Source organism: Stenella coeruleoalba (genome assembly GCF_951394435.1).
Source record: "Stenella coeruleoalba genome assembly, chromosome: 4".
Classification (NCBI taxonomy): domain Eukaryota; kingdom Metazoa; phylum Chordata; class Mammalia; order Artiodactyla; family Delphinidae; genus Stenella; species Stenella coeruleoalba.
In genome coordinates this window covers 136564228-136590948 of record NC_137149.1, presented here as the reverse complement: position 1 = coordinate 136590948, position 26721 = coordinate 136564228, and the positions used below count along the sequence as shown (strand labels likewise).

At 36.0% G+C, this 26721-nt stretch overlaps 1 protein-coding gene and 1 long non-coding RNA gene across 11 annotated transcripts in view; one reads left to right on the top strand and one right to left on the bottom strand.

The window, feature by feature from the left end:
* The window catches only part of BMPR1B (bone morphogenetic protein receptor type 1B), a gene marked incomplete at its 5' end in the record, with an annotated part of 419903 nt that overhangs the window by 263352 nt on the left and 129830 nt on the right, over positions 1-26721 (top strand). For 5 of the 10 annotated variants that reach the window (XR_013828280.1, XM_079921146.1, XM_079921148.1 and 2 more), the window contains one exon: positions 18828-18901. The exons of the other annotated variants lie outside the window; for them this stretch is intronic. Coding sequence is in view for 4 of the 5 variants with exons in the window: in XM_079921146.1 (XP_079777272.1) it covers positions 18892-18901 (10 nt within the window). The remainder of the gene's footprint in view (positions 1-18827; positions 18902-26721) is intronic. 10 annotated transcript variants of the gene reach the window in all.
* The window catches only part of LOC307186232, a 31020-nt gene continuing 9184 nt past the window's right edge, over positions 4886-26721 (bottom strand). Inside the window, exon 3 of the long non-coding RNA XR_013828281.1 lies at positions 4886-7402. This is a non-coding gene — a long non-coding RNA (uncharacterized lncRNA). The remainder of the gene's footprint in view (positions 7403-26721) is intronic.

The following is a 26721-nucleotide window of genomic DNA, read 5'->3' as shown; positions in this document are numbered from 1 at the left end:
GTAAATAGTGCTGCAATGAACAATTTGAACCTGTTCTTATACTGCATATTCCCTCTTATAGAAAAGAAATGTGATATTTATGCTAACATGATTTCAATTTCTTAATAATTTAAACTGCATATGATTTGCCCAGAGGTTGAGAATCAATTTTTAAAATTCTGGTTAAATTTTAATACAGTATTTTCTGTGATATACGTGTGTTTCTGTTTATTAACTATATATTGTCAGTGGCGTTAATTGATGCTTTTAGAGACATAAACATACTTCAGATCAAACACTGGTTTGCAGATACTGTAAGGCATGTGGAACACACAGATAGCCGTTGTCCTCTGCACTTCTACCCCATACGTACTGTAGGAAGGCTCATTTCTACATGTTGAGCAGTTCAACAAACAGGTTGACCTGGGATGACCTGGTGGCCAGTACAGGATCACCCATCTAGCCCAGAGCCATGCAGGCTATCACTCCCCTCTCTCTTTCCCACTGTCTCTTCCTTCCCATCCTGTTTCCCCACTTGTTACTATCTTCCTTTCCCTGCTCCCAGTTATCCATCATACTAAATTGTTATTGATTTTAGCTTCAGCATTTTTCTTACCTTCTATCTTTCATCTATTCCCAATTATTTCAGAAAACATCTTTTTGTGCAATTTGAAGAAAACCTTTCCGGTTTTAACAGAAATATTAATGCCTGGAAGTAAGAGAAACTTGTATCATAAAATGTTAAAGTGCAGGCTTCCCTGGTGGCGCAGTGGTTGAGAGTCCGCCTGCTAATGCAGGGGACACGGGTTCGTGCCCCGGTCCGGGAAGATCCCTCATGCCGCGGAGCGGCTGGGCCCGTGAGCCATGGCCGCTGAGCCTGCCCATCCAGAGCCTGTGCTCCGCAATGGGAGAGGCCACAGCAGTGAGAGGCCCGTGTACCGCAAAAAAAAAAAAAAAAAAAAAAAAAAAAAAGTTAAAGTGCGATTAGTGTATTTCACAATTTCCCTAAAGTCATTTACTCTCTGGTTTTATAATTAATGATAACTTGGTCAACATTTTGCTATGAATAGTTGTATTTATGACACTTTCATTTAACCCTTACTGTAATTCTGGGAGGTGGTTATTATTGTCCCTATATTTAAGATGAGGAAATAGAAATTCAGGGTTAAATAATCATGCCTGTGATCACACAGCTTGGAAAGTAGGAGGCGTAGGATTGGAACCGAGTTGTTTCTGACTCTAAAAGCTTTACAGTATAATATATGACTTTCTTTTAAAATAGGTAATTTCACTTTCCTACTCCTGTACATGTCTAAAGTTTGAGAAGTAGCACAGCCGGGCAGATGGCTTCCCAGTGTAACAGAGTTCCAACCCAGAGGGCAGCAAGTCCATTTGCTACAAGGAAGACAAGGCTCTCTTGATATTTACCAACAGGAAAAGCAAATCTTATTCTTAGTGTATTATTCTTGTTTCATCCAAAGGTTTTCTCACTTTTGTAGCTCTACCAAGGTTTCTTTATGCAAAGAGATAACAAAGCAAATACTTAGGAAAGTATATTCTTCCAAATAAATCAATGCTATGCTGCAAGATGTTTTTGAGGCAGATTAAACCTTCATCTGTAAACTGTACACTCTTGATTTCAGTTGGACTCTAATAGACTTTCTCATTAGTTTTAAATCACACTGCGATGGCATGGATTCTTAGATCACACCATTATAAAAATAGATATTTTCAGATTATTTGGAGATGAGTTCTGTTGCTTGTATAGATTAACTTTCTACCTTTGCCTTGCTCTACTTTTCAGGAACTTTATTAGAAATTATGTGGGGGCAGGAAATAACATTCAAACAAATAAATTTTATTTTTCGTCTAGTTAAGAAACCTGTTTTTTTTTTAATTTAAAGACTTGATATCAAAGAAATTAAAACTGTAGATAAAACTGACCTTTAGGAATTACCTGTTGATTTTTTCCATGACTGTTCTAACCCCATATTTGTAAGATATAATAAGGTTATAAATTATAACTTCTGTTTGCAAAGTGTTTTACATTTTAAAAGCATTTTCATACCCAGTGTTGCTTTTGACCTTTTGCTCCCCCGAATGCTGTGAAGCAAATTATATGCATCTTATGGATGGAAAAATTAACATGAAGTGAGGGTGGGGTGAAGATCCTAGACTGAAAAAAGCAAAGTGTTTTGACCTTACCAGAATAGTTATTGAACTTGATTAGCTTAATTGTAATATACAAAGAAATAAGTATGTAAGTATATGTTAACCCACACCAGACTCTAGTAGAAATAATGAGTAGCAGGTTTATGTCATTTAAAAAAATTATGAGAGTGTTAATACTGAGAAAGTTTTGTAAATTTAATTTAGTTGTTTCTGAAATGGAGAAAGGAATTTAATGTTATTATAGTGGCAGAACAGCTGTATTGAGTTTGTGGAATTATGTGGGAGTCTAGTTTGAGAACCACTGAATTATCACATAAAATTCTTAATCAGTATATACTGCAGTAGTAATATTTTCCTCAAGATTTTCATAAGCTGTGTTGGTACATCAATAAAGAGTTTATAAGGAATACAGCCCTGTTTAAATAAACTACTGAATGTTGTCTTACACTGTATGGGGTAAAATGATGACAGTATGACTAGGAAGAGTTATATAAACTATATAAAAAGTCATAAGAATTTGAATGGAGTGAATTTATCAAATTGGTTTTCTTTTCTCAAAACTCTATTTGTTCTCACTTTCATCCTCTATAATGGTATACGGGGGCTTCAACTTTAGTGCATCCATCTATGCAGAAATCACCAGCCCATCTATCCTCTCTTCTTTTGAATCCCAGTGAGCTGTGAGTCTAAGTTGCCACTGTAATCAGTGATTAGCTATTCATATGGAAAACTATAATTGATCCCTACTCACTTCATTTCATAAACAGAAACAAATTCTGTATGGAAGAAAGAATTAACTATGAAAAACAATACCATTTTAAAGTATTTAGAAAAGGATATATTTATTATTTTAGAGAAAGATAAGAATTTCTTTAAACCTAAACAGAGCAAACCATAAAAAGATTAATAAATTCAACAGGCTTAAAATTTAAAAAGTATGTTCATCAAAGAGTAAGAAAGGTTGAAAACTGGTTTAGTGTGTAGAAGATTCTATAAATTAATAAAGTAAAATCAGCCAATATAAAAATGAACAGGAATTTCAAAAAGAGAAAATTCGGATAGTCAGTGAACATGTGAAAGCCTCATTAATAGTTAGAGAAATGTAAGTTAAAACTAGAGTGATAGGCTGTTTCATATCCATCATGTTGTTGAAAATATAAAAGTCTGAAATATACCAAATGCTGGTGTGCATGTGAAGCAACAGGAACTCTCATTCCCTGGGAATGGGAATGTAAAGCGGTACCGTTGAATTGGTGGTTGAGATTGAGCATAGATATACTCTTGCTCAGCAGTTCCGCCCCTAGGAGTATTTCCTGTGGAAATTTCTTGCTTGTGTGCCTTAGGAAACAGGTACAAGATTATTTTTTATTGTAGTCTCGTATGTAATATAATATAGCAAAGCACAAATAAACAAATTTGGAAACAACAGAGAATAGAATGGACAAGTTGGGGAATATTTGTTTACAGTGGATTTAACATAATAGTGGAAACCAGTGAATCTGGATGACTCCCCAAAACGTAATGTTGAATGAAAAAACAAGTCACAAAGAATACATACAACATGATTCCAGTTGTACAAACTTTGATCAGAGGCAAAACTGAGTAATATATTTTTGTGGAATCATTATATATGTGCTCTAACTATATAAAGAAAATCAAGGAAAAAATTAAAACAAAACTGAGGCTGTTGAATGTTCCAGTAGGAGTGAAGGAGTTGGGTCCAGGGAGGAGCCCAGAAAGCTTGGGTAATATGTCAGTGGGTGATCTTTAAAAATTTTATTTAAAAGTATCATTATTAACAGTTATGTATTATAATTGATATATTATTATAAGCAATGGATTTATATTGTAAGTAACATTGTAAGTATCATTAATATATTATTAAAATGTAATTATGTAAAGTGCACACATATGAAATATTTCATAGTACAGTAAAAACAATTGGAGGAAAGGATTTCTTCCTTTTTGTCTTCAAAAAACCTTTTAAGTTTCAAGTTAATTTTTATCCGGGTATGCTACTTGGCCTTTATTCATTTTTATTACAGTTTTAAATTTTATTTTATTTATTTTTTTATACAGCAGGTTCTTATTAGTTATCTACTTTATACACATCAGTGTATACATGTCAATCCCAATCGCCCAATTCATCACACCCCCACCCCCACCCCTGCTTTCCCCGCTTGATGTCCATACGTTTGTTCTCTACATCTTTGTTTCTATTTCTGTCTTGCAAACCAGTTCATCTGTACCATTTTTCTAGATTCCACATATATGTGTTAATATACGATATTTGTTTTTCTCTTTCTGACTTACTTCACTCCATATGGCAGTCTCTAGGTCCATCCATGTCTCTACAAGTGACCCAATTTCGTTCCTTTTTATGGCTGAGTAATATTCCATTATATATACGTACCACATCTTCTTTATCCATTTATCTGTAGATGGGCATTTAGATTGCTTCCATGACCTGGCTATTGTAAATAGTGCTGCAGTGAACATTGGGGTGCATGTGTCTTTTTGAATTATGGTTTTCTCAGGGTATATGCCCAGTAGTGGGATTGCTGGATCATATGGTAGTTCTATTTTTAGTTTTTTAAGGAACCTCCATACTGTTCTCCATAGTAGCTATATCAATTTACATTCCCACCAACAGTGCAAGAGGGTTCCCTTTTCTCCACACCCTCTCCAGCATTTGCTGTTTGTAGATTTCTGATGATGCCCATTCTAACTGGTGTGAGGCGATACCTCATTGTAGTTTTGATTTGCATTCCTCTAATAATTAGTGATGTTGAGCAGCTTTTCATATGCTTCTTGGCCATCTGTATGTCTTCTTTGGAGAAATGTCTGTTTAGGTCTTCTGCCCATGTTTTGATTGGGTTGTTTGTTTTTTTAATATTGGGCTGCATGAGCTTTTTATATATTTTGGAAATTAATCCTTTGTCCGTTGATTCATTTGCAAATATTTTCTCCCATTCTGAGGATTGTCTTTTTGTCTTGTTTATTGTTTCCTTTGCTGTGCAAAAACTTTGAAGTTTCATTAGGTCCCATTTGTTTATTTTTGTTTTTATTTCCGTTACTCTAGGAGGTGGGTCAAAAAGGATCTCGTTGTGATTTATGTCAGAGTGTTCTGCCTATGTTTTCCTCTACGAGTTTCTGAGAGTCCGGTCTTACAGTTAGGTCATCAATCCATTTTGAGCTATTTGGCCTTTATTTAGGTGCATGCAAGTTTGAAATTTTTCATAGTTTATACTTAGTACACCTCTTTTGCCTGTTGGCTCTAATGTCCAGGAATTGTCTCATTTGCACTGATTTCTCACTGTGTCATGATTTTCTACTGGCAGTATTGTTTTCCAGTGGTGCCTATGCCTCACTGGCTTTTGGTCCTTCGTACGTTCGTATTTTCTTAGCTCATTGATTCCCATGAGTTCAGTGGCAGGACTTTGAGCCCTCTCTTTTCAGGTTACTTTTTTCCTACAGTGTTTCTGGGGATCCTCTGGAATTTCCATATTTGTTCACACACATGCCAGGCTGCTTTGGGGGCCGACACTGTGGCCTTCTACAAAGCCGCCTTTCCTGGCTCCAGGCTGCCATCTTCAGTACCATCTTTGGGGCTCTCTTCCTCGTAGCTGAGCCAGACCCCTTCAGTTGGGAGGTGTTGCTGCTTTACATCATTGCTGTTTATCACTGTGCTCTAGGTATTTTTGCTGCCACCGTTGATAATGGTGATCTTCCCTGGCCACCAGGTTATTTCTGCATCTCCAGATTGGTTGTCTGCTTGTTCCAGATTCTGGGGTGTGAGTTCTTGTCCGGTACCCATCAATTCTCACTAATGCTTGGACCCTGACAGTGTACACTTTGCTGCAAATTGAGAAGAGGAATAGCTGCCTTCCTGCTGTTGTTAATCGCTCTCGTTTTGAGGACCTACAGCATGTTTGTTTAGGCCTTAAAGAGTTACAGATTTTGTGGAATTGTGTGTTCTGGTTTCACCTGTGTTCTTATGGAACACACATGTCCCCGAGCTCAATGGATCAGTAAGGGTTATATTCACATTTATCAAGTTATTACCAGAAGCATTACTCTCTTCTGAATCTTGGGTCTTACTGCCAACTTTAACTTGCTGCTTCATTTCTTCCCTATGGATAATTCTCTCTCAGAGATCCTGCTTCCAACTTAAAAATTTGCTTTTAGAAATTTTGCTATTCTGTTGTAGCTTCAGCCCTGAGATCGATTTATCAATCAGTCAGTGAATCTCAGTCTCTTCATCTCCTTTCCCCCCACTTCCTTCTTTCTCTTGCTTATACACACATATACAACCCTAGATTCTCAGACCTTCAGACATGCCTGTATATATCAAACTCTTATTGTGGATCAGGTTTAAATTATTTCTCAGGTGGTTCCTCAGGCCCCAGGTAAATCTGGTGGTGCACTACCTAGCTGGAGAGAATTAGGCCCTAACATCTGTGTCACTGCATGTATCAGCATCTAAACCTGGATCCCAGCCTGGATCCCAACAAATAACAGTAACCATTATAGCAGCAGAGAGCAGCAGCAAGGGTAATTACATTTTATACATTATTTCGTTTAAATTGTATTAAAGTCTACAAGGTAGGTTTTATCATCCCAGTTTTATGGGTGATGTAACTGAGACTCAGGTAACGTAACCGAAATTTGGATAAATGGTAAAAAGTGGAGCTCAGCTACAAAATAGGGCTAGTTGATTTGAAAGCCTGTGCTCTTAACCACGAAATTAGATTAAAAAATTTTTTAACACAAATTCAGTTCAGCACATTCTTTAAAATGTGATTTCAGGTACTGTTGCCTTCTTATTTTGAATATATCACCAAATATGTATTTTTCTATAAGAATATAATAATTTGTTTGAAAATAATAATGCAGTGGTGCAGTTTATTTTTCTGGGAAATGTTCAATTTGATGACACTCTGTTGTATTAGAAGATACTCTGTACTTGAGAATCCATTCTGTAACAGTTAGGTATCCTGTCTACTAAACTGTAATCCTCAACAGCTACAGTATTTCCCCAAACAGTAAAACCTCTTTAGTCAACATTTGGTTACTTTGTCATTAAGAACTGTTAAGCGTCCATGAAATATTGCCAGTAAGTGTAATCTTTCAGTAAGCTTTCCCCCTGCATTATAAGTGGTGTATACTTCTGGACAATACGGAGCTTCATTTTGTTGAGCTTGGATTGTCTTGTAGAATGCTTCAGGGAAGATTGAGAGTGATGAAAACTCTGTGAGAAGAAATATGCATCTTTATTGTAACATTTTAATGGAAAAAATTGAAATGATCTAAATGTTCATCCACAGTAGAATAGATAAATAACTGTATACATGAATAACTCTAGAGTTATGCACGTAAGTGAATAAACTTGTTATGTTTATCAACATGGATTAATCATTAAAATATAATATTGAATAAAATAAGCTACTGCAGGACAGACACATGGATTGTGTCATTTATAGAAAATATTTTAAACATTCCATAAAGAGTATATATGGTTTATACTCATATATTCGTATGCATATACATGCTGTATACACACATATATAGATAATACACACACACACATACACACATTCAAATATGTCTGACAATGATAAACAGCAAAATTAGGGTAGTGATTACCTGTAAAAGGAGGAGGAGGGTGTATGAGATTGGGATTGGCTGTACAGGGTTGTATCTGTAATGTTTGCTTTTTTAATGTTGATGATAAACGTGTATTCATTACATGTTCTCTATGCTTTTGGCATTACCAAAATGTTTCATAATAAAAACCCTGAGCAAACAAATTTTCAACTTTGGGATGACTTGGCAAAATCAGTGTCCTTCCCCAAATGTACTGATAGGGTACTTAACTTTTAAAATAACCTTATTTTCTTATTTTGTCAAAAAATATAATAAAGAGAAGCCAAAAGGAGGAGGAAGAGAAAAATGTGGACCACATGCTTCCTTTTCCTTTTCCATTTTGCTCCATTATATTACTGCGTACCTCACAAATGGTTTCATAAATATCATATTTCCTCAGTTCCACAAAACCAACTTCAATTTATTATTAGCTTTTTTGGAAGGGGAAATTCTACTGTACTAAATATATGTATATGCATTACACATATACATATATGTGTTTTAAGATTTCATTAATGAAATATATTAATATGACTTACGTGTATGAATATAAATTAAAGAATAAGTGAGTATATTTTCCCAAATGTTGCTGGAACAATTGCTACCTACCCAATTAAACTTGAGTTTGTAATGAACCTTCATGCCCCAGTGGAACCAGGCTCATTTTGCTAGTCTTTCTTAAGTTAGGATGGATGTTTTAAAAAAACTATTTCTGGGGCTTCCCTGGTGGCGCAGTGGTTGAGAGTCTGCCTGCCGATGCAGGGGACACGGGTTCGTGCCCTGGTCTGGGAAGATCCCACATGCTGCGGAGCGGCTGGGCCCGTGTGCCATGGCCACCGGGCCTGCACGTCCGGAGCCTGTGCTCCGCAACGGGAGAGGCCACAACAGTGAGAGGCCCGCACACCGTAAAAAAAAAAAAAAAAAAAAAAAAAAAAATTATTTCTGTTTGTCAGCTAATCTATTTGAATGAAAGCTGTCTAGGCTGCTGTTTTAGTGAAATATGTGTTAAGTTATATGTTAGGTTTTCCCTGTGTGACTCATGTGTACCTGAATACCCCAAACAGTCCAGCTTTTATACAAGAACATGTTGTTGTACCTGCAGCATTGTAGACGTTGTTATCTACAACTGCATTTTCTTTCATCCTGAGGTGAATGTTCTTTCACATATTACCATTTATCTTATAAAGCATACATGGATGTTTAATGAAGTAGAGTTTCTTCTTCCCAAAAGAGAACTCAAAGTAGATTAAAGTTGACTTCGTGTAATTGAAAAAAATGTTATATTTAAGAAAAAGTTATAGAGTATGTGGCAGGTTCAGGCATCAGTTTTCAAGATAACCTCAATCTCTACTTTGATAATTTATCTGAAGAAGGCTTAATAATTTGATAAGAGATTAGAAGGATAGGCTCTGAAGTTAGAGAGCCTAAGCTCTCTACCGCCAAGTAACTGTATGAACTTTAACAACTTAGTTAACCTTCTGGGGCCCAAGTTCCTCATTTGTAAAGTGAGATTTTTCACTTGAGAAGAGTGCCTGTCTCAGTGTGGAGAATGGGTGGATTGGAGTTGAGAAGTCAAAGGGCGGGCATACTGACAGATGGGCACCTAAGGAAGACATTAGCTTAAGACAGAGACAGAGGGCTGGAAGATGGGGAAAACTTTAAAGACTTAAAAAAAGCATAAATCAAACAGATTTGCAGGGCAGAGAGAGAATAGTGACATATATTTTCATGTTGTCTGACCTGGCCAATTGGGTGGATGTTAGTGTGGTTTATTGAGATAGAAAATATAGGAGAGGCCCATTTTAGAGGAAGAGTGAGTACTTTGCATTTCCACATGTAAGCATAGTCATCTCAGACTTAGAAAATTATACCTACCATCTTTCCTACTCTTGTTCTGTACCTGCCACTCTGTGTCACTCTTGAAAACTGTTTACATACATTCCGGTGGACGGTTGTTCGTTGGCATGTTTTCTACTCCTGCTACAATGGTTCCTTGCTTACCCTGAAGTGATACCCTCTCTGTTTTGGAGAAACTTACATTCTCAGTTACCCACAATATTGGAACCAGTTCTCTCTAGCAGCTCCATCATCTAGGACCTGATTTTGATGCTCTTTCCCTTTATTTTTAGTGTCTTGGTGTTTTTTGCTCTCAGAATCATTCCAGTTCGTAAAAAAGAAAATCCAAAATTGTTGGATTTCAAAGAGGATGGAGTTGGGAGTCTTTGTTCCTCAAGTTATTGACGCCATACTTGATCCATATGAAGATTTGTTTAGCTCCTCCCTTAGAATAGTTGTTTAAACTCCAGAGAATTGGAATAATCTTTGTAACCAAGAGTTCCATAACCCTTTAATCCAGAACAATGATGTATATTTACCTTATGTTTTATAAGAAAACCACTCAAATTGTTCAGTAATAGCTAAGGAAGAGTTGTTTTAGAATGAGTTTTGGTGTCCACATAGGTCAAAGATATGTTAGGATTATACCATATGGTAGAAGTGCTAGGGTCACCCTCATTAGGCCTATGTTTAATTTCTCATATTCTGGATCTGTGTTTCCTATCATTTAGGAATTGTACTGGATGTAGTTAACGGGAACTGGATATAATGGTAGAAAAACAGAAGGTTATTTCTCTTTCATATAAAGAAGTCCAGAGGCAGGCAATTCAGGTAGGGTGTGGCAGTTCCATAGACATCAAGGATCTATCTCTTTCTAATTTCCTATTCCACCAACCTAGCATGTGGCTTCCATCTCCAAAGACATATTTTGGTCCTTGGTGGCTGTTATCATTCCAGCTGTCATGTCTAATTTCTAGGCAGTAGCAAAGAGGTAGAAGTGAGGGACAGGTCATATGGAGAAATCATTTAGTCAAGTACCTTGTTGTGAGCAGCAGTTCAAGATTCCCAACTCTGGTTACATTTCATGGCCAGATTTTTTTTTTTATTTTATTTATTTTATTTTATTTTTATTTTTGGCGGTGTTGGGTCTTCGTTGCTGCACGCGGGCTTTCTCTAGTTGCGGTGGGCAGAGGCTGCTATATATTGTGGTGCGCGGGCTTCTCATTGCGGTGGTTTCTCTTGTTGAGGAGCACGGGCTTCAGTAGTTGTGGCACGCTGGCTTAGTTGCTCCGCGGCATGTGGGATCTTCCAAGACCAGGGCACGAACCCGTGTCCCCTGCGTTGGCAGGCAGATTCTTAACCACTGTGCCACCAGGGAAGTCCAATGGCCAGCTTTTAATCAAATGACCACATCATGGTCTTCTAGCTGGGTATATTGCCACCCTCAAAACCCAGGATTCTGTTATCAAGGAAGAAGGGAAGAGAATGGATAATGGGTTATGACTAGCCTATTTTGTCTCATGTATTCAACTTAAGGTATCAGTGAAAGTAGAAAAATGGACATTGCTCTACAGTTATAAATTTTATGTGTAGGTGCCTCATTTTGAAATGTCCCTGATGGATACCTTTAAAGTTCATTAGCCATAGAAAATGGAAAAAGAAAATCCTATCTTGTTCTTAACACATTAAGTTAAAATGCGTGGTTTCATGAAGAAATTTGAATAACTATTGCCATGAATATGTTAGACAATTGAGGAACTAAGGGATCAACTAAAGAAGTCTGTGGATATACAAATATGTCCAGAACCTAAGGTCTGTTCAAGGAAGAGTATGTGTTTTTAGGCAGAAGGAGAAAGTGAGGTATTAATTTGTCCAAGATAAAAAGTGAATAAGTTGTGAACTATTTCAGTTATTTACAGTGTTATTAATCCAAGAGAAATTGATTCTTGATATATTTGATTTATTTCTAGTCTTAACCATAAACACTAACCTGGCCTTTAGATACTTTGATATGATTGTACCTATGCTACTTCTAATTAATATCGATTTGAATTAATATTACATAGGACAGTTATTTTTGGTGCTTTTCCAGCTGTGTAAATATCCTTATTGCATAAACAGACTAAAATTAATCACAAAATTTACTAGACTTTTTTTTTTTTTTTTTTTTTTTTTTGCGGTACGCGGGCCTCTCAGTGCCGTGGCCTCTCCCTGCCGTGGCCTCTCCCGTTGCGGAGCACAGGCTCCGGACGCGCAGGCCCAGCAGCCATGGCTCATGGGCCCAGCCGCTCCGCAGCATGTGGGATCTTCCCGGACCGGGGCACGAACCCGTGTCCCCTGCATCGGCAGGCGGACTCTCAACCACTGCGCCACCAGGGAAGCCCCAAACATAGACTTTTATAACACAGGTCAAATTAAAAGTATTTATACAAAGATGCTATAACACAATAGTACTTGGAGGAAAGAACAAAATTTCTGAGAAAAGAGTTTCTTAATAATTGACACAGTTTGGGTTAGTAATGCTGTCTCTCATAAAAACAAATAGGGGCCTATCAGAAATAAGTAAGAAAGCATTTTTAAGAGAGCTCCCAGAAGACTAAACTTTATAGTAATATTGAAAATGTGAAATCAGTTCTTTAAATGGGAGATTTATGTTGTTGTTTTTCAATGTATTTGTCTTGTGTTAAAAAAAAATTATGCAACTTTTTCATTAAATAACTAGTTCTCCAACTGAAAAAACAGTGTGTGGTCTTTAAGGTGAATTAGGAGGATATACAAAATAGAGAAAGAAATTTAATAAATGTGACTTTCAAAAGTTATTTTTCCCATCAAACAGTGACTCTGTATCTGTTCAATTTGATTATGTAGAAGTCATAGTATTTTGTTTTTATAGTTAATTTTCTAGTTTGAACCCTGCAAGGATAGTTCCTCATATATTTCCTCCAACTGATTTTATTTTGGATAAAATTATTGTTATCTGATTTTCCTTTGAGAAAACATGGACATTTGCTTCCTTGGCTGACTTACAGGTACGGGTGAGTACTAAAGGACCCACATGAATGGGCTTCACAAAAGAGACAGCCCACCCCATGCAGAGATGCTGCCCCAGGCCAGCTATTTGTGCTCTGGAAAAGGCTGACTTGCATGAGAAAACAGGTACTGAGACTGCCCTGCTTCTCAGGATTTATGTATTCTCTTTTTCTATATACAGGGTAGTGAACAGTGTTTTTAAAGAAGATTAAAGAAAACTAGAATGTGTAAAACTTCTAGAACAGTACTACTGATACGTGGGTATACAAGAAAATAGTAAGGGTAAAGAGGTGATAAATTAGAAAACAGATACTGTTTGATGTCACCAACCTACATTGAAATCTAGATGTATGTTGTAGTTGTTATTTTATATTACAAAATAGGCACTTTATCATACTATTTTTATCATATATTATCTTCCCTAATTATTAGATTATAGTTCTTCTGTGGAAACTATTATCTTTTATTTCTTTGGCATCTCCTGTAGCATCTAGCATCATGTCAGACACTTTATAAGCCTAAAATGAAGATATTTAACTGAATATGGGTGGCAGATTTGATGAGTAGTGGTTCCTTCATGCAGTGTTTTGAGAATTCTGAGGCTACTTCTGTGTCAGCAGAAAAAAATATATAGTGTTAAATTAGACCAGGGACTCTGTTTTATATGTTGCAGTATCTGGAGCTTAGAATGGTGCCTGACAGGCTGTAGGTACTAAATAAATATCTGTTAGATGAATGAATAAATGTTTCTGCAATAGTTGAGAGAGCAAGGAAGAATGGTAACATATTTGGCTTTCTGTTACTCAATTAACTCTCAACTCCCTTCTAAGTTCTGTGATTACCATAAGTATTTGTTAATTCAGCAAATGTTATATCAGCATCCAAATTCAGAAGCTGGACTATCTTATAGTTGGCAGAATTCATCCAAGAAATGTAGATTCAAAGCTATTAAGAATAATTAGGTTGATAGAGACAATCTTTTTTTGGGTTAATCTACTGTGATTTAAAAAACAATGAAAAAACCTTACCCGTTGACTTAAAAAAAATGCACAAGGTGAGAGTTGTGAGTAAAATGAGGACTTGATGCAGCTATTTAAGCTTTAATATTATTCTACACTCCAACTAATACTCAATTAGTTAATTGAAGTACATTCCTCTTCAATTTATAGCGCATTTTACAAAGAGTGAAAGTTCAGTAACCTGGCTGTGGAATATGGTCTGGGGATGATTGAATTCCCTGTTTCATGTAGGGTAAAATCATACTGGCTCATTTATCTGATTTTATAACATCAGCATTCTAAAAGGGACCTTATACATCTTTAGTGTAAATATTTTACACATAAAATAGATTCCTGGAACTTAAGTGTTTAGAATTGTGGATTTTTATTACCAGGTTTAATTAGTACTCAGATCTACTGATTTCAGTACATACTGATGCCTTTTTGAAATGTCAGTGTTTCCCAATGATTTTCCCCCTAAATACCGGTTAAAGAAGATACACTCTGCTAAGAACAAAACGGTTCTGTACTACATGGAGCATCATGCAGAAGGGCTGTGGCAGGGGGGTGGTGGGAGTGAGGAGATGTTCATTTGTGCCAGCGAGCTCCCTGATCCGTGAAGAGAAGGGGCGACCAGAACCATGGCTCTCAAAATATGGTCCTTGAACTCCTTGGAGCTCTCCAAGAACCTTTTAGGGCACTTGTGAGTTCAAAACTATTCAAATAATAACACTAAGATGGTAATTGCCTTTATTCACTGTGCCAATGCTTGCTCCCATGGTTCAAAAGCAATGGTAGGGTCTGATGAATTGGGAGATTGGGATTGACATGTATACGCTGATGTGTATAAAATGGATGACTAATAAGAACCTGCTGTATAAAAAAAATAAATATAATAAAATTAAAAAAAAAAACAATGGTAGGGAAAACCGTTGGCACCTCAGCGCCAACCAAGGTAGTGGCGGCAGCTGTACATTTCACCATTGCGTTCTTCACTGCCAAACCCTTGAAGAAAAAAAAGAACATTTAACTTAAAATGTTCTTGATAAAAGCAGTAGAAATGATCAGTTCATTAAATCTCAACCCTTGACTGCATGCCTTATATTAATATTCTTTGTAACGAAATGGAAGTATGCTTGGCCTTCCGCACACTGAAAGACAATGGTCTTACTCAAGGAATTGTTGCAGAACTAGTTCCTTTTTAGTGGGTCATCATTTTAAATTGAAAGAATGACTGACACACTATGACAATTTAGACTTGGATATTTGGTAGACATTTTCTTGAAAATAATGAAGTGAGCTTATCAAGGAAAATAATGGACAGTATTTGTGCTGCTGATAAAATCTCAGTGTTCAAGTGAAAATCCAAAGAAAAACTCAAATTTTGGAAAACTTGTTTGCCACCATGAGCTTGAGAGTACATCAATATTTAAAATCTTTTTTGATGATATTGGTGCTGATATTAACAGATGTGATTTTTTTTTGTTATTGTATAAGGAAATGTGTTAACACTTGCAAGTTCTGCATGGATCAATGTATGATGTTATAAAACTGTGCATGAATAAAAGATCTATCCAAGGTGCAAGGTAGTAGAATTGATTTTAATGTAAAAGAATACAAGTATTTCATTGTTATGGTTCAGATTCCACATTGCAGCTAAAAACTACTCCACGCTGAGTTTTGGTGTAATATTAAGGAAGAATATCCACAACATCAGAAAAGCCTTTTAAAATATTTCCCCCTTTTTCAGTTCTTTTTATCTGTGGGAGACAGGATTGTCTTCATATACTTCAACCACAGCAACTTATCACAACATATTGAAAGCAGAAGCAGAGTTGAGAATCTACCTTCTGTTAAGCCAGATACTTCTCACCAAATTATTTTTGTTTGAGGAAATGGGATTCTTTTTCATGAAAATATTTATGGTAGCATATAATAGGTATATTACTTTTATTTTAAAATGAATTAATAAATATTTTATAAATGTCTTAGTTTTAATTTCTAATATGGTAAATAAACAAAGCCAAAAAAATAAACAAAAATTCTTTTGGGTCCTTGGTATTTCTTAAGAGGGTGAAAGAATCCTGAGACCAAAACATTTGTTGACACTTCTCCAGACCCTAAATTAGAGCAGGGACCTCTGTGCCAAGGTCTGGAGTAATACTGCTTCACATATTAGTATTGTCTCAGTATAATTGTTACCATTTCATTTTTTTCATTTCAACGAATTATTGTGTACCCTCTGTCCTCCAGGTACCTTGTTAGGTGGTGGGAGTTATTTCAAGTAAAGAATCTGTCCTGTGCTTATTTTTAAGCTCCTCTGAAGCCAGGTCTATGTGTTATACTTTTAATTTCCCTAATTATGGTGAAGCTGTTAAATATTTAATTTCTTCTTTCCTATCTTCAACTTTATAGAGATGTAGTTTGGTATTTGTTTTCATGTTTTTTCTTTTATTATGACAGAGATTGGCTAATACTTGAACAAGTATATCATTTTTTCACTCCCCTTTCTTTCTGGTATGTTTGAAAGTATGGAAGAGGTATATATCTTTGCAGTATTTTGTATATATGCAATTATATACAGATTGTAGGGATAAGAGACAAGAAGAACATGGGAAAGAGAGAGAGATGGAGGGCTTTATCAAGGTATTTGTAAAATGTTTTCTAGATCTACCCCTAACTTTTGCAGGGCCCAGGGCAAGAGTTCAAATGGATAACTACATGCCATATGTCAAATATTTAAAATTTATAGATTAAGCTAACACACTGTTAAATAAAAAATGTTTATCCTCGTGCCCTGACAAATAAATATACCATTTACCAACAATTAGAAAAATATATGTAAATCAACAGGTTATGCCAAATAACTGTGCATAGCACAGATTCAAAATAATTGCTTTTCCACAAAGGACCATGGTTTGTTCTAGGGAGGCCCAGCAGCATTGACCAGACAAGAGAAGGATAGGGAAGAACATTGAGCATCATTTTTTGCTCTTCTAGCCTCTTCTTCCAGACATTTGACAATTCCAGGAAAGATACCCACTTTCTCTTCCTTTGTGTGAGAGGAGGCTCTTTACTCCCCACTGCAGATTCAGCGGCTCATCCACCTTGTGCCGCTCCCTTAACTGCACTGTACTAGACATCAAATAAAATGCCTAAATGAGGAGTGTGCAGAGTTCATCTTCAATCTTCAGCAAGTTATGCAGGCAGTTCCCCTCTCTGATGACATTGCTCTTTCGAGTTTTTCAAATGAAACAAGTTGGAAGGCCAGGTTTCAACGTAGAGTCCCCAGATTTACTTGAATTTTGTGCTGGACTACTGCTGCCTTGGGAGAGATGATCTGACCCTGGCCCATGGCCCACTACCCTTATTCTTGCCCCTACCTTCTTACTGCACCACAAGTGACTTATCTTGCATATATGTGGACATCTCAACCTTCTTGTCCGAACTGTGTCTCACATGGCCAGTAACTAATTGCTCTTAGCTATCCAAAGATTGTACAACCTGAGTCTTTGGGAAGAGAATTCCAGGGTCCTAGGCATGTGTCACTTATGTACACGTAACAGTGTAGTAAAATTTGCATTTTAATTTTGTCGATAATTTGCATTTACAGTGCTTTTTTATTAAGAAATAATTTTAGGTTTCCAGAATAATAATACTCTCTAGGGAAGTTATGGATCACTTTGGGAATTGTATGGAAATACCTGTATTATTTTTGGAAAGTATTTTTAAAAAGAGTGAATGGTTAAATTTAAAAGTAACTAAATATAGTTCCATAAAACCAATAATGAAGCCATTTGCTCACTTAAAATTCTGGTCTTAGGCCTGTAAAGTGTTGTTTAGTAGCAGGGGGCATGTGGGAGGGAGTGCTAGTTACTACTAACAGTACAGTACCTTAGTTGTTTCTCAGAGTTAATATTAACTACCACAGATTTATAATTTATAATGTGAAAGTATTTTAGTCACTGAGATTACCTGGATTATTTAGTATTCTGCATCTCTGTGAAATATTGAATGGCCCCTTGTTCGTGGAATTATATGAAATTTGGGGGCAGCTATTTTGGGAATTATGTTATACAACTCAATTGTCTTCTTAATGGTACTGTTTTTCTAAAACAAACAAACAGACAAAAAAAGCCCAGGGTTTGATTTTGGCTTGCGTAGTCAAATCAACATAGTGTGGTTAAGAAATGAGACCTGAACTGGAAGAGTTAATCTTCAAGTTCAGCTTGAGCTGTGTTTACTGATCCTTTTCTGCTTCTTGTTAATTGCCACCTCAGACTCTGTACTAATTAATGGGAGAGGAAGGGGCAGGTGGCACTGTTTTATTTTGATAATCCTTGTCAGCAATGTCTGTGTAATCTTCTTGTTTAATTATAATGAATGTGCATTCGGGGTGCATGAACTTTCAACAGCTTTTTTCACTGGAAGTTCACTGGGCAAGGACAGTTTTGCAATTGTCAGACACTGCTAGATTGCATACAAAGCCAATTGTTTTACCATTTGAGTTACTAACTCACACAAATAGAAATCACTGATGGACAAACCATGTGCTTCTTTAAAACCAGAGAAGTATAACTATCCAGAGAAATGAAAGAAATCTCTGCTTCCTTTAATTGTACCTTTTTTTTTTTTTTGGAGTGAGGGTAAGAAATTTTGCTTAAATAGGGACATTAATTTTAAGAGTACTTAATGGATGAAAATATTAGAGTAATGTTTTCTCTGGAATGAAGAGCCTAGGCAGGAAGTCAAAATAAATGGAACTGATTTACTTAAGAATTTGCATGTTTTAGCTGTGAAATGACTAGATAAATGATTCTGTTGGAAAGTAGGTACCTACTAGCAGATGCCTATTTTGCTAATTCCCATTTTAGAGGCTTTTAAGTATAGGGGTAGGTTTAGGTAAAATAAATTCATAATCATTTTGAAGTTTGGGGACCAGTCTTAAAATTGTGTTACAAACAATGTATTATTTATTTGGGGGAAGTGGGATAAAATGAAGGAGGAAGAAGTCAAAAAACACCTTTTTGGCTGTTAATACCTTGAAACTTAGTGGAAAGGAAATAACAACCAATTTATCAGAACTCCAATGTAAACAAACAGGAACTATGATAAGAAATAGTACCAGGGCCAATTTGTAAGACTTGGTCTATGTTCATTTTTCAGATGAAACTTCCTGTACTTCTAGCCATCTTGGTCCATACCACAACCAAAAGAAAATCTTCCTCAAATGGTGAAAGGTAGCATTTTAATTGGGTGACATTTTTGGAAAATCAAAAATAGTTACTTCTGCTATTGGTACCATGATAAAATTTAAGTGTTATTTAAGATAAAAGTGTAGCTTTATGTGAATTTGGATGTTAATTATCTACTTACGGTTTTTATAATGAAGTTTCGTTATGCTATTTCTCTGCCTCATCAGAGAATCTTAACCTAATTTAAATTTGGAGTTAAAATGGAAATCCACATCTGTGGTTCTCAAGCCAGGGGCAGTTTTGGCAATGTCTGGAGACATTTTTTGATTTTTACCACTGGGAAAGAGTACTACTGGCGTCTAGTGAGGAGAAATGATGGATGCTGGTAAAAACCCTAAAATGCACAGGATAGTCCCCCGTGAAAAAGAATTATGTGGCCCCCAAATGTTAATATTGCAGAGATTGAGAAATCTGCCCTTCTACTTATGAAACACTACACATCTATAATCAATGGATTGTAAAGGTGCTAGAAATTTCCCAAAGAAATGCTGTATGTTTAAGGAAACAGTCATATGTAGGTATCCAAGTATTGGGTTGTATGGGAATGACCAATAAATAACACGTTCCTAATTTTTATTATTTTCTTTCCCTTTCAAAATATAATTTTTGTACTGAAAGAATAAAAATTGATTCACTATGTGAAAGGATAAGTGTTAACTACAGTAATGCAAACTAAATAGTTAACTAAAATGTGGTAATCATTTAGCAAAATATACATATGTCAAATCCTTACGTTGTACACCTTAAACTAATACAATGGTGTAAGTCAAGTATATCTAAATAAAACTGAGGGAAAAAAGTGACTCATGGGGGAAATAGTTCGAAATATGGGAAATAGCAGTTACAAATTCTTTTTAGTTTTTTCTTTCAGTTTTTACTATATATTAAAATTGAAGAAATATGGTATTAACTTGGCCTAGGAAGAATACAGTGTGACGAATATGACGGTATGTGCTATGTTGCATGCTGTTGTGTTTGTAAAGCCTCTGTGATTTCCTTGGTGTAGAGTAGCTACACGTTAGAGATTTTTAAGTGGATTTTAACCCAGAAGCCAAATTCAGGCTTCAGTTCATCTGATTTGAAAAATTTGTCCTCATCTTTTATTCATATGTGATTTTTTTGTTAACCCTGTGATCAGTAGATAAAATTTAAATCAGGTGTTTATTTACTATGAAAACTGTAACTTTTTAAATTTTATTTTATTTTTTAATTTATTTTTCACTGTGTTGGGTCTTCGTTGCTGCACGCGGGCTTTCTCTAGTTGCGGTGAGCAGGGACTACTCTTCGTTGCGGTGCACGGGCTTCTCATTGCGGTGGCTTCTCTTATTGTGGTGGCTTCTCTTGTTGCGAGCATGGGCTCTAGGCGCACGGGCTTCAGTAGTTGTGGCACACGGGCTCTAGAGCGCAGGCTCAGTAGTTGTGGCGCACGGGCATAGCTGCTCCGTGGCATGTGGGATCTTCCCGGAACAGGGCTCGAACCTGTGTCCCCTGCATTGGCAGGTGGTTTCTTAACCACTGAGCCACCAGGGAAGCCTGAAAACTGTAACTTGATTCCAAATGAAACAGTTTAAATTTCATCTGCTCATTATTTTTCTTTCATGATATTAATACAGCTAAGTATATGCTCAGTAGTATATTTCAAATGCTTTTTTTTTTTTAGCATTCTGGTATTCATCATTGGTCTTTTAAAAGTCACTTAATCAGTTCTTACTGACTTCTGTATATAATAGGGCAGACATACGATGTAAAAAATTTTAAATTATGTAATGTTTTATACATACTATATATATATAGGGCATATGTAAGCGATGGAGCACAAAAATATTTCTGAACCCACCACTGTACCTAAGAAATTTAAAACTAACGTTGTTAATGCTGTATGAATATTGGCTGAAATAGGGATGTCTGTGTGCTTTATGAACTGGTCTATTTTCAGATATTATTGGTAAAGCACATTATGTTTAAAGAGCTCAGCAGAAAATGAATGCATACTGAGTGTGTGAGAGGTGGGAAAGATTTCTGTTAACATATGTATTCACAAAAAATAGCTCTCTAAGTAAATGAGAAGTAACTTGTTTGAAAAACAATTTGGTAGGTATTTTTTTTTTATGTCTTATTCCCTGGGAGAGAAGAAATAGGACAGGCACTGTGGCCAGTAGTGCTGTGGAGAACTTATTTTGTAGCAGGAGGCCTTGTCTACAGAAACACGAAGGCTCATTCAACTTGGTAACTGCAGTATATTTTATAAGGAAACCTGTGTGTAAAAATAGATGCTGAATGAAACTTCTTTTAGAGCACAGGGCCATATGGTTGTTAAAGCACCACTTTGTTTTACTGGAAAGAAAATAGGAAAACTCCCCATTTGGAAGCAAGTCTTAGGGTAGTGGCTTTTAGAAAATATCTTTCTGTGCACTGTTACTAGTAAGCATTCCAAAACAGATGTGTTTTCTAACCACGTTGATTAAGTAACTACCTTAATCAGCATTTCTCAAATTCTATTAGGGTGTGCTTCTTTTAGAATGATGTTAGAAATCCTAGATAGTGATTTGGCACAGTTTTCCTGTGAATTTGGGCAGATGTTCAGTATTTGAAACAAAATAAGAAATTGAAGGAAATTGTATTGAAGTTCTAGGTGATCTTTGCTATCTGTGCTTTAAAAAGTCACATGATACACCCAGTCCAGAGTTTTAGTGTTACGTTCTATGACAGGAAAATATTTTTATTTCTGGGATGTTTATAAGTGCATGTATCTGCAAGTCTGTTTCTGTTACATTGATGCAATTTCTGAAATTTGAGTTTGTAAAACTATCGGAAATGAGTTCAAAATGTGACTTTATTAAAATGATATTAAAATAGTATTTACCATAAAACTACTACTGGTTTAAATGAGAAAGATTTAAGTTAAAGTCTCTTTTCCTTATGACAGAGGTAAAGAGAGCAACGCAATTTATTGCAGGAAGGACTGTGTGATGGATTACCAATAATATCTTGGCGCTCAGGTTAGATAGAGTAAATGGAATCTACTCTGTTAGCAGGATCATACTGTAAAGTTATAACTGAGGAAAACTTTGAATGCTTTTTTTTTTAATCTCCATAAATACAAGTATATCTTCTTTACAGTAAAATTGCCACTACTTTATTCTCCTTTACGTGAAAGTATTTCCCATTTCAAATGAAAAGCCCATAGGGCTCAAAATAAATGAAACCTAACATGTTTCCATTTTAAACACACATACCCCCCAAACCTTTCTCCATACCTTTCTTTCCTCTCCTCAGAGGCCTCTGCCTTCTCCTATACAGCACATGCCTGCCAGTAAAACTTCTAGTATGGTAAAATGTTTTCAATTTATGTGTTCTTTCCAACTCTTACGTCAGAGACCCTTGAACTTACTTCAGATCTAGAAGCACTGATGGCAAGCCTTCAACACTCACTTCTTTTATAATGTGTTTATATACGTTTGTGTAATACATTTTCTGGTTCTCTGGCTTTGAAGCCTATGCCACAAATGAAACAGACCTCTCACACAAAATACATTTTAATATATGCATGCTTATACACATGAATGAAAAAGTATCTATTACAAGAAGTCTTAATGTGAGGACTTTAATGTTGTGCAATATCTTGTAGGTTACAAGCTTTCATATATGATATGTCATTTGTTCAGTATGACAGTATTGTGAGGAATAAGGGGATTTCCCTTTTCTAGCAAGAACTGATGCTTAGAGGGATTAATTGCAGTGGAGCTGGGATCTGTGACCCTTAGTCTAAGGCACTTTTTATTAGACCACACTAAAAATTCTATTTTAAAACCCAGCAAGATGACACTGCTTATTAATAGTACTGTTGAATTAAGAATTGCTGAATCTGTCTGTAATTTAGCCTATGAGGCCAACACTCTTAGCTGGTTGAATACTGATTCTAGTAGCTAATATATTAGAGTCTATATTTGCATACTGCATAGTCTGTCCAATAAAGGAAGAAGTAACATTAATTCATGTATCTGATCTTGCTTTTAGAAAATTCCCTTTTTTCTCTGATGATGAGAGATGATTGAGCTTGACAATTGAAGATATTTCTTGCATTTCAGATTAAAATTTTATCTGTCAGGCAAGTGTCTCAGCCTTTTAGGGTTTCCCCACTCTCTAGGATTCCACTGACTGTCTCCTCCTTCCCAGGTCCTTGCTAGGGCAAACTTAAGAAACCTCATGGTATTGGGAGAGGTGTGTCCAGTGCTGTTACTTTCCTCTGTAACCCACTGCATCTACTACTGTGAGGGTTGCCCTCCTGCTTACTCAGTCCTTGGTCTAAGCCATTCTAGAACACAATCAGCAGGGGTTTATTGTATCTGTAAATACAGTATGAGCACAGATAATAGAGCTTACTTCATTCATTCCGTAAACATCAGTTGTGCGCCAGGCGCAGTTATAGATGCTTTGGATATTGTAGCGACCATGACAAAGTACCTGCCTCCAAAGTGCTGAAGCTTAGGAGGAAACGGGCAGTAAATTCAAAACCAAAGATTATCCAACCAGAAATGATCTGAAGAAAATAAAATGAGTTAGAAAAGTTGGTGGTTACTTTTCTTACGATGTTCATGGAACTGAAATCTAAATAATGAGAATAAGATAGAGGAACAAGTGAAGGGACTGTGAGAGAAAATTAGTGTGGTGTGTTTGAGGTATAAAGAGAAAACCAGCATTCATGGAACATTTTGGGCAAAGGGGAAAGCGATAGGAGATGAGGTCAAAGAAGCAGGCAGAGGCCAAATCATGTAGGCCACAGTAGCAAGTGTGGTTTTGTTTGTACTGGAAGTTTTAAGCAGGAAAATGATATGTGATTTTATACTTTGTGGATGTTTCTTTGGTTGCTGAGTGGAGAACTCCGTCTGTTGCGGGACATATGGAATCAGTATAGTAAAGAGGAGGCTGTTCCACAAGTTTCTGCAAGATCTTAACTTGGTCTAGAGTTTTTGCAGTGGAAGTGCTGAGAAGTGGTTCAGTTTGGGATATATTTTCGATATAGTGCTACCAGGTCTTGATATAATGTATTGGCTATGAGACCTGAGAGAAAGAGAGAAGTTAAGAGAGATCTAATGAATTGTGAACAGAAAATATCCCTTGTGAAGAGTTAAAATGGTAACAACTTGGCTGGCTGGCCTGTTTGCATTCATTCATTCATTCACTGTTGTGGAAGTGTGAAGTATCTTGATAGATCAGCATTTTTCACCTGAATTGTTTCTTAGAAGTTGCTACTTCAGTTGGTTCAAATACACTTATTAGCCAGAAGAAGAGAAAATGAACGGGATAAATTTTGGAGTCCACTTTTAAACTTCTAAGTGATTTTCAGAAACATCATCTTCATTAGGAATCATTTTTGAATACCTGTTGTAGAACTGTGATCAAAGTGTCAGTTTACTGGAATGGTTTTCTAACATCTCTGATGACCATAGTTTTATTTACCAAGAGAAAGTAAAGAACATTGCTCAGATTTATGCTGTGAATTTGAAAGACCTGATATGGTACTGATAACCTATTTTAAGATAGCAAATGTAACTGTTAAACATTTGTTTAGGTTTTATCATGACTAGCAATAGATTTATGGTTGCATTTTCATGTGTCACAAGTACACTTGACTATACATCAGGGCCGCTTGTATAATCACTGTGTATAGTACATCTTTGCTCATTTTATAGAACATAATTTTATTATATGGAGGTTGATACTTGAGTCTTTTAATTTATAGCATTTTCGTCATACACATCTTCTACTGGATTCTGTAATCTTGGTGAGGAGTTCAACCTCAAATGATCACGTGAGGAACAATTCTAATATTACACAAAGGTATAGACCTCAGAACATTCTTGTAAAGCTGTACCTTTGTAAAGTTATCGAATAACTTTGTGTCCATACTACTCCATTCTCTTTAAGCATGATTTCTCACCATTTCTTATGTCAGGTACTTTATATTTTGTGTTCTCAGTTTTGTTACTAGTTTTTTTCATTTTTTGGAAAAAAAATTAATGTTCATATAATTTCTAGATAACATTAAAAGTTTTCCCCATAATGTCTATATTATTTTAGATAAAAATAATAATCATCAGATTATTCTGGATCTCATTTTAAAAAATATGTGGTGAAGTGTGCTGTAGTTTTATATATATAAATAAAGTCTGTACTTTTAAAAATGAAAGGCAGATTTTTCTTAACTAAATGCTTAAAGTTATCTATAGTCCAGGTTATTGCTTCTTTCTCTGTGGCCAATTAAAAAAGGAGTAGTACTCTTTTAGGGTCAGAAGACCCCTTAGCTTGGTTTGTAAAACAAAATGAAAAGAAATATTTGTTTCCAAACCTAGAGAACCTATTTCTCAGTTAACTTATTTTTTTCTCATGTGTTTCACTTTATTAAAAAACCAAAAATAAAATTAGAAGTAGCAATACTAGTTGATTTGTAGATTAATCTCTTGGGGTCTGAAATGTTCAACCAGTTATCTGAAGTTATCTGATTAAAAACATGGAGGGGGGGGAAACCAAAATTTCTCCATTTCTCATGACCAGATCCTACATGCTTTTTCCTCAGTATGTGGTTCTGAGAGGGAAACCCAGCTTGCTTTATTATTCATCTTTCCTTTTGAACTGGATGATAAATGCTGAGCCATCATGTCAAGCCTACTCTGAAGATGTCCACAGTAACAATAAACCCTTTGTGATGAAAATAACACAGGGTAGCTATTTACCAAGTTAAAAATCGTGAACTTACTACCTATTATCTATACTACAATGTGCTTTGCACATCAGCAGTCTTCAGCTTATTGACTGGGAAAATATAAGTTAAAATGGATTATCTTAAATAGAATATAATTTTTTTCATTTTCAGTCTTGTACTTTAATCTCCAAATCACTCAGATAATTAAGTTGGGAGATGAGATGCCTACTTTTATGCACATGTCCACATACATTGTCTGATATGTTCTATACTTTTTCTTAAGGGTGCTAATAATTAATGATCTTTTATCTGTGTGTTACTTTCTACTGGGTGATACTTTTTGCTGTTGTCAGGTTGTCTTGCAGAAGTAAATTTACCACAGTGGAGGAGCCACCAGGGTAAACGAAAGCACGCTATTATTCAGATGAATTAACTTAATGAAGATGATTTCTTCAGTGAAGAGGCAACAGGAAGGCAGGGCCAGAAGCATTTACCCCAGGAGGTTATATGTAGGATGACTGGAGACATTCCTAGAGACAATGAGGCACTGGCATTTGTTGAAGAGAGAGGCTATTTCACTCAGAGGGCTCACGTGGGAATTAACTGGTGTCATTTTGAAGGAGGGTTTTGCTAATTGGCATCTCCCAATTGTATATAATGCCAACACCTTTCTGTATTAATTATTTCCCCTAAGTGTAGCTCAGTAAAGCAAAACTCTTTGCAAATTTTAAAGGTTTAAGAGGAACTGTTGCAATTTCATTAGTTTCCAAAAGCCCCATGTGAACTGTAACAGTTGGTTGGTATTATTTGTATAATGTTTTGTTGTTTGAAGTTGGAAGCATTATGTTCATGTATTGTGGTGATGGCCTGCTGAGTAATTGCAGGGTTCATTATACTACCAAGACTGTCAAGGGGCATTTACGGATATTCACGTGCAGTGAACCCTTGAACTTGAACTGGTCATTCTTGTCTCCCATGGCTGAAATTGTGTTTACTCTAAATGGCAGGAGAAACTTTAATTATGAAACCAGTAAAGAGGCAAAATTACCTAAGTTCAAAGTGATAAATGGGCTATTAAGAAATGTACCTGCAGTTTTTCCTT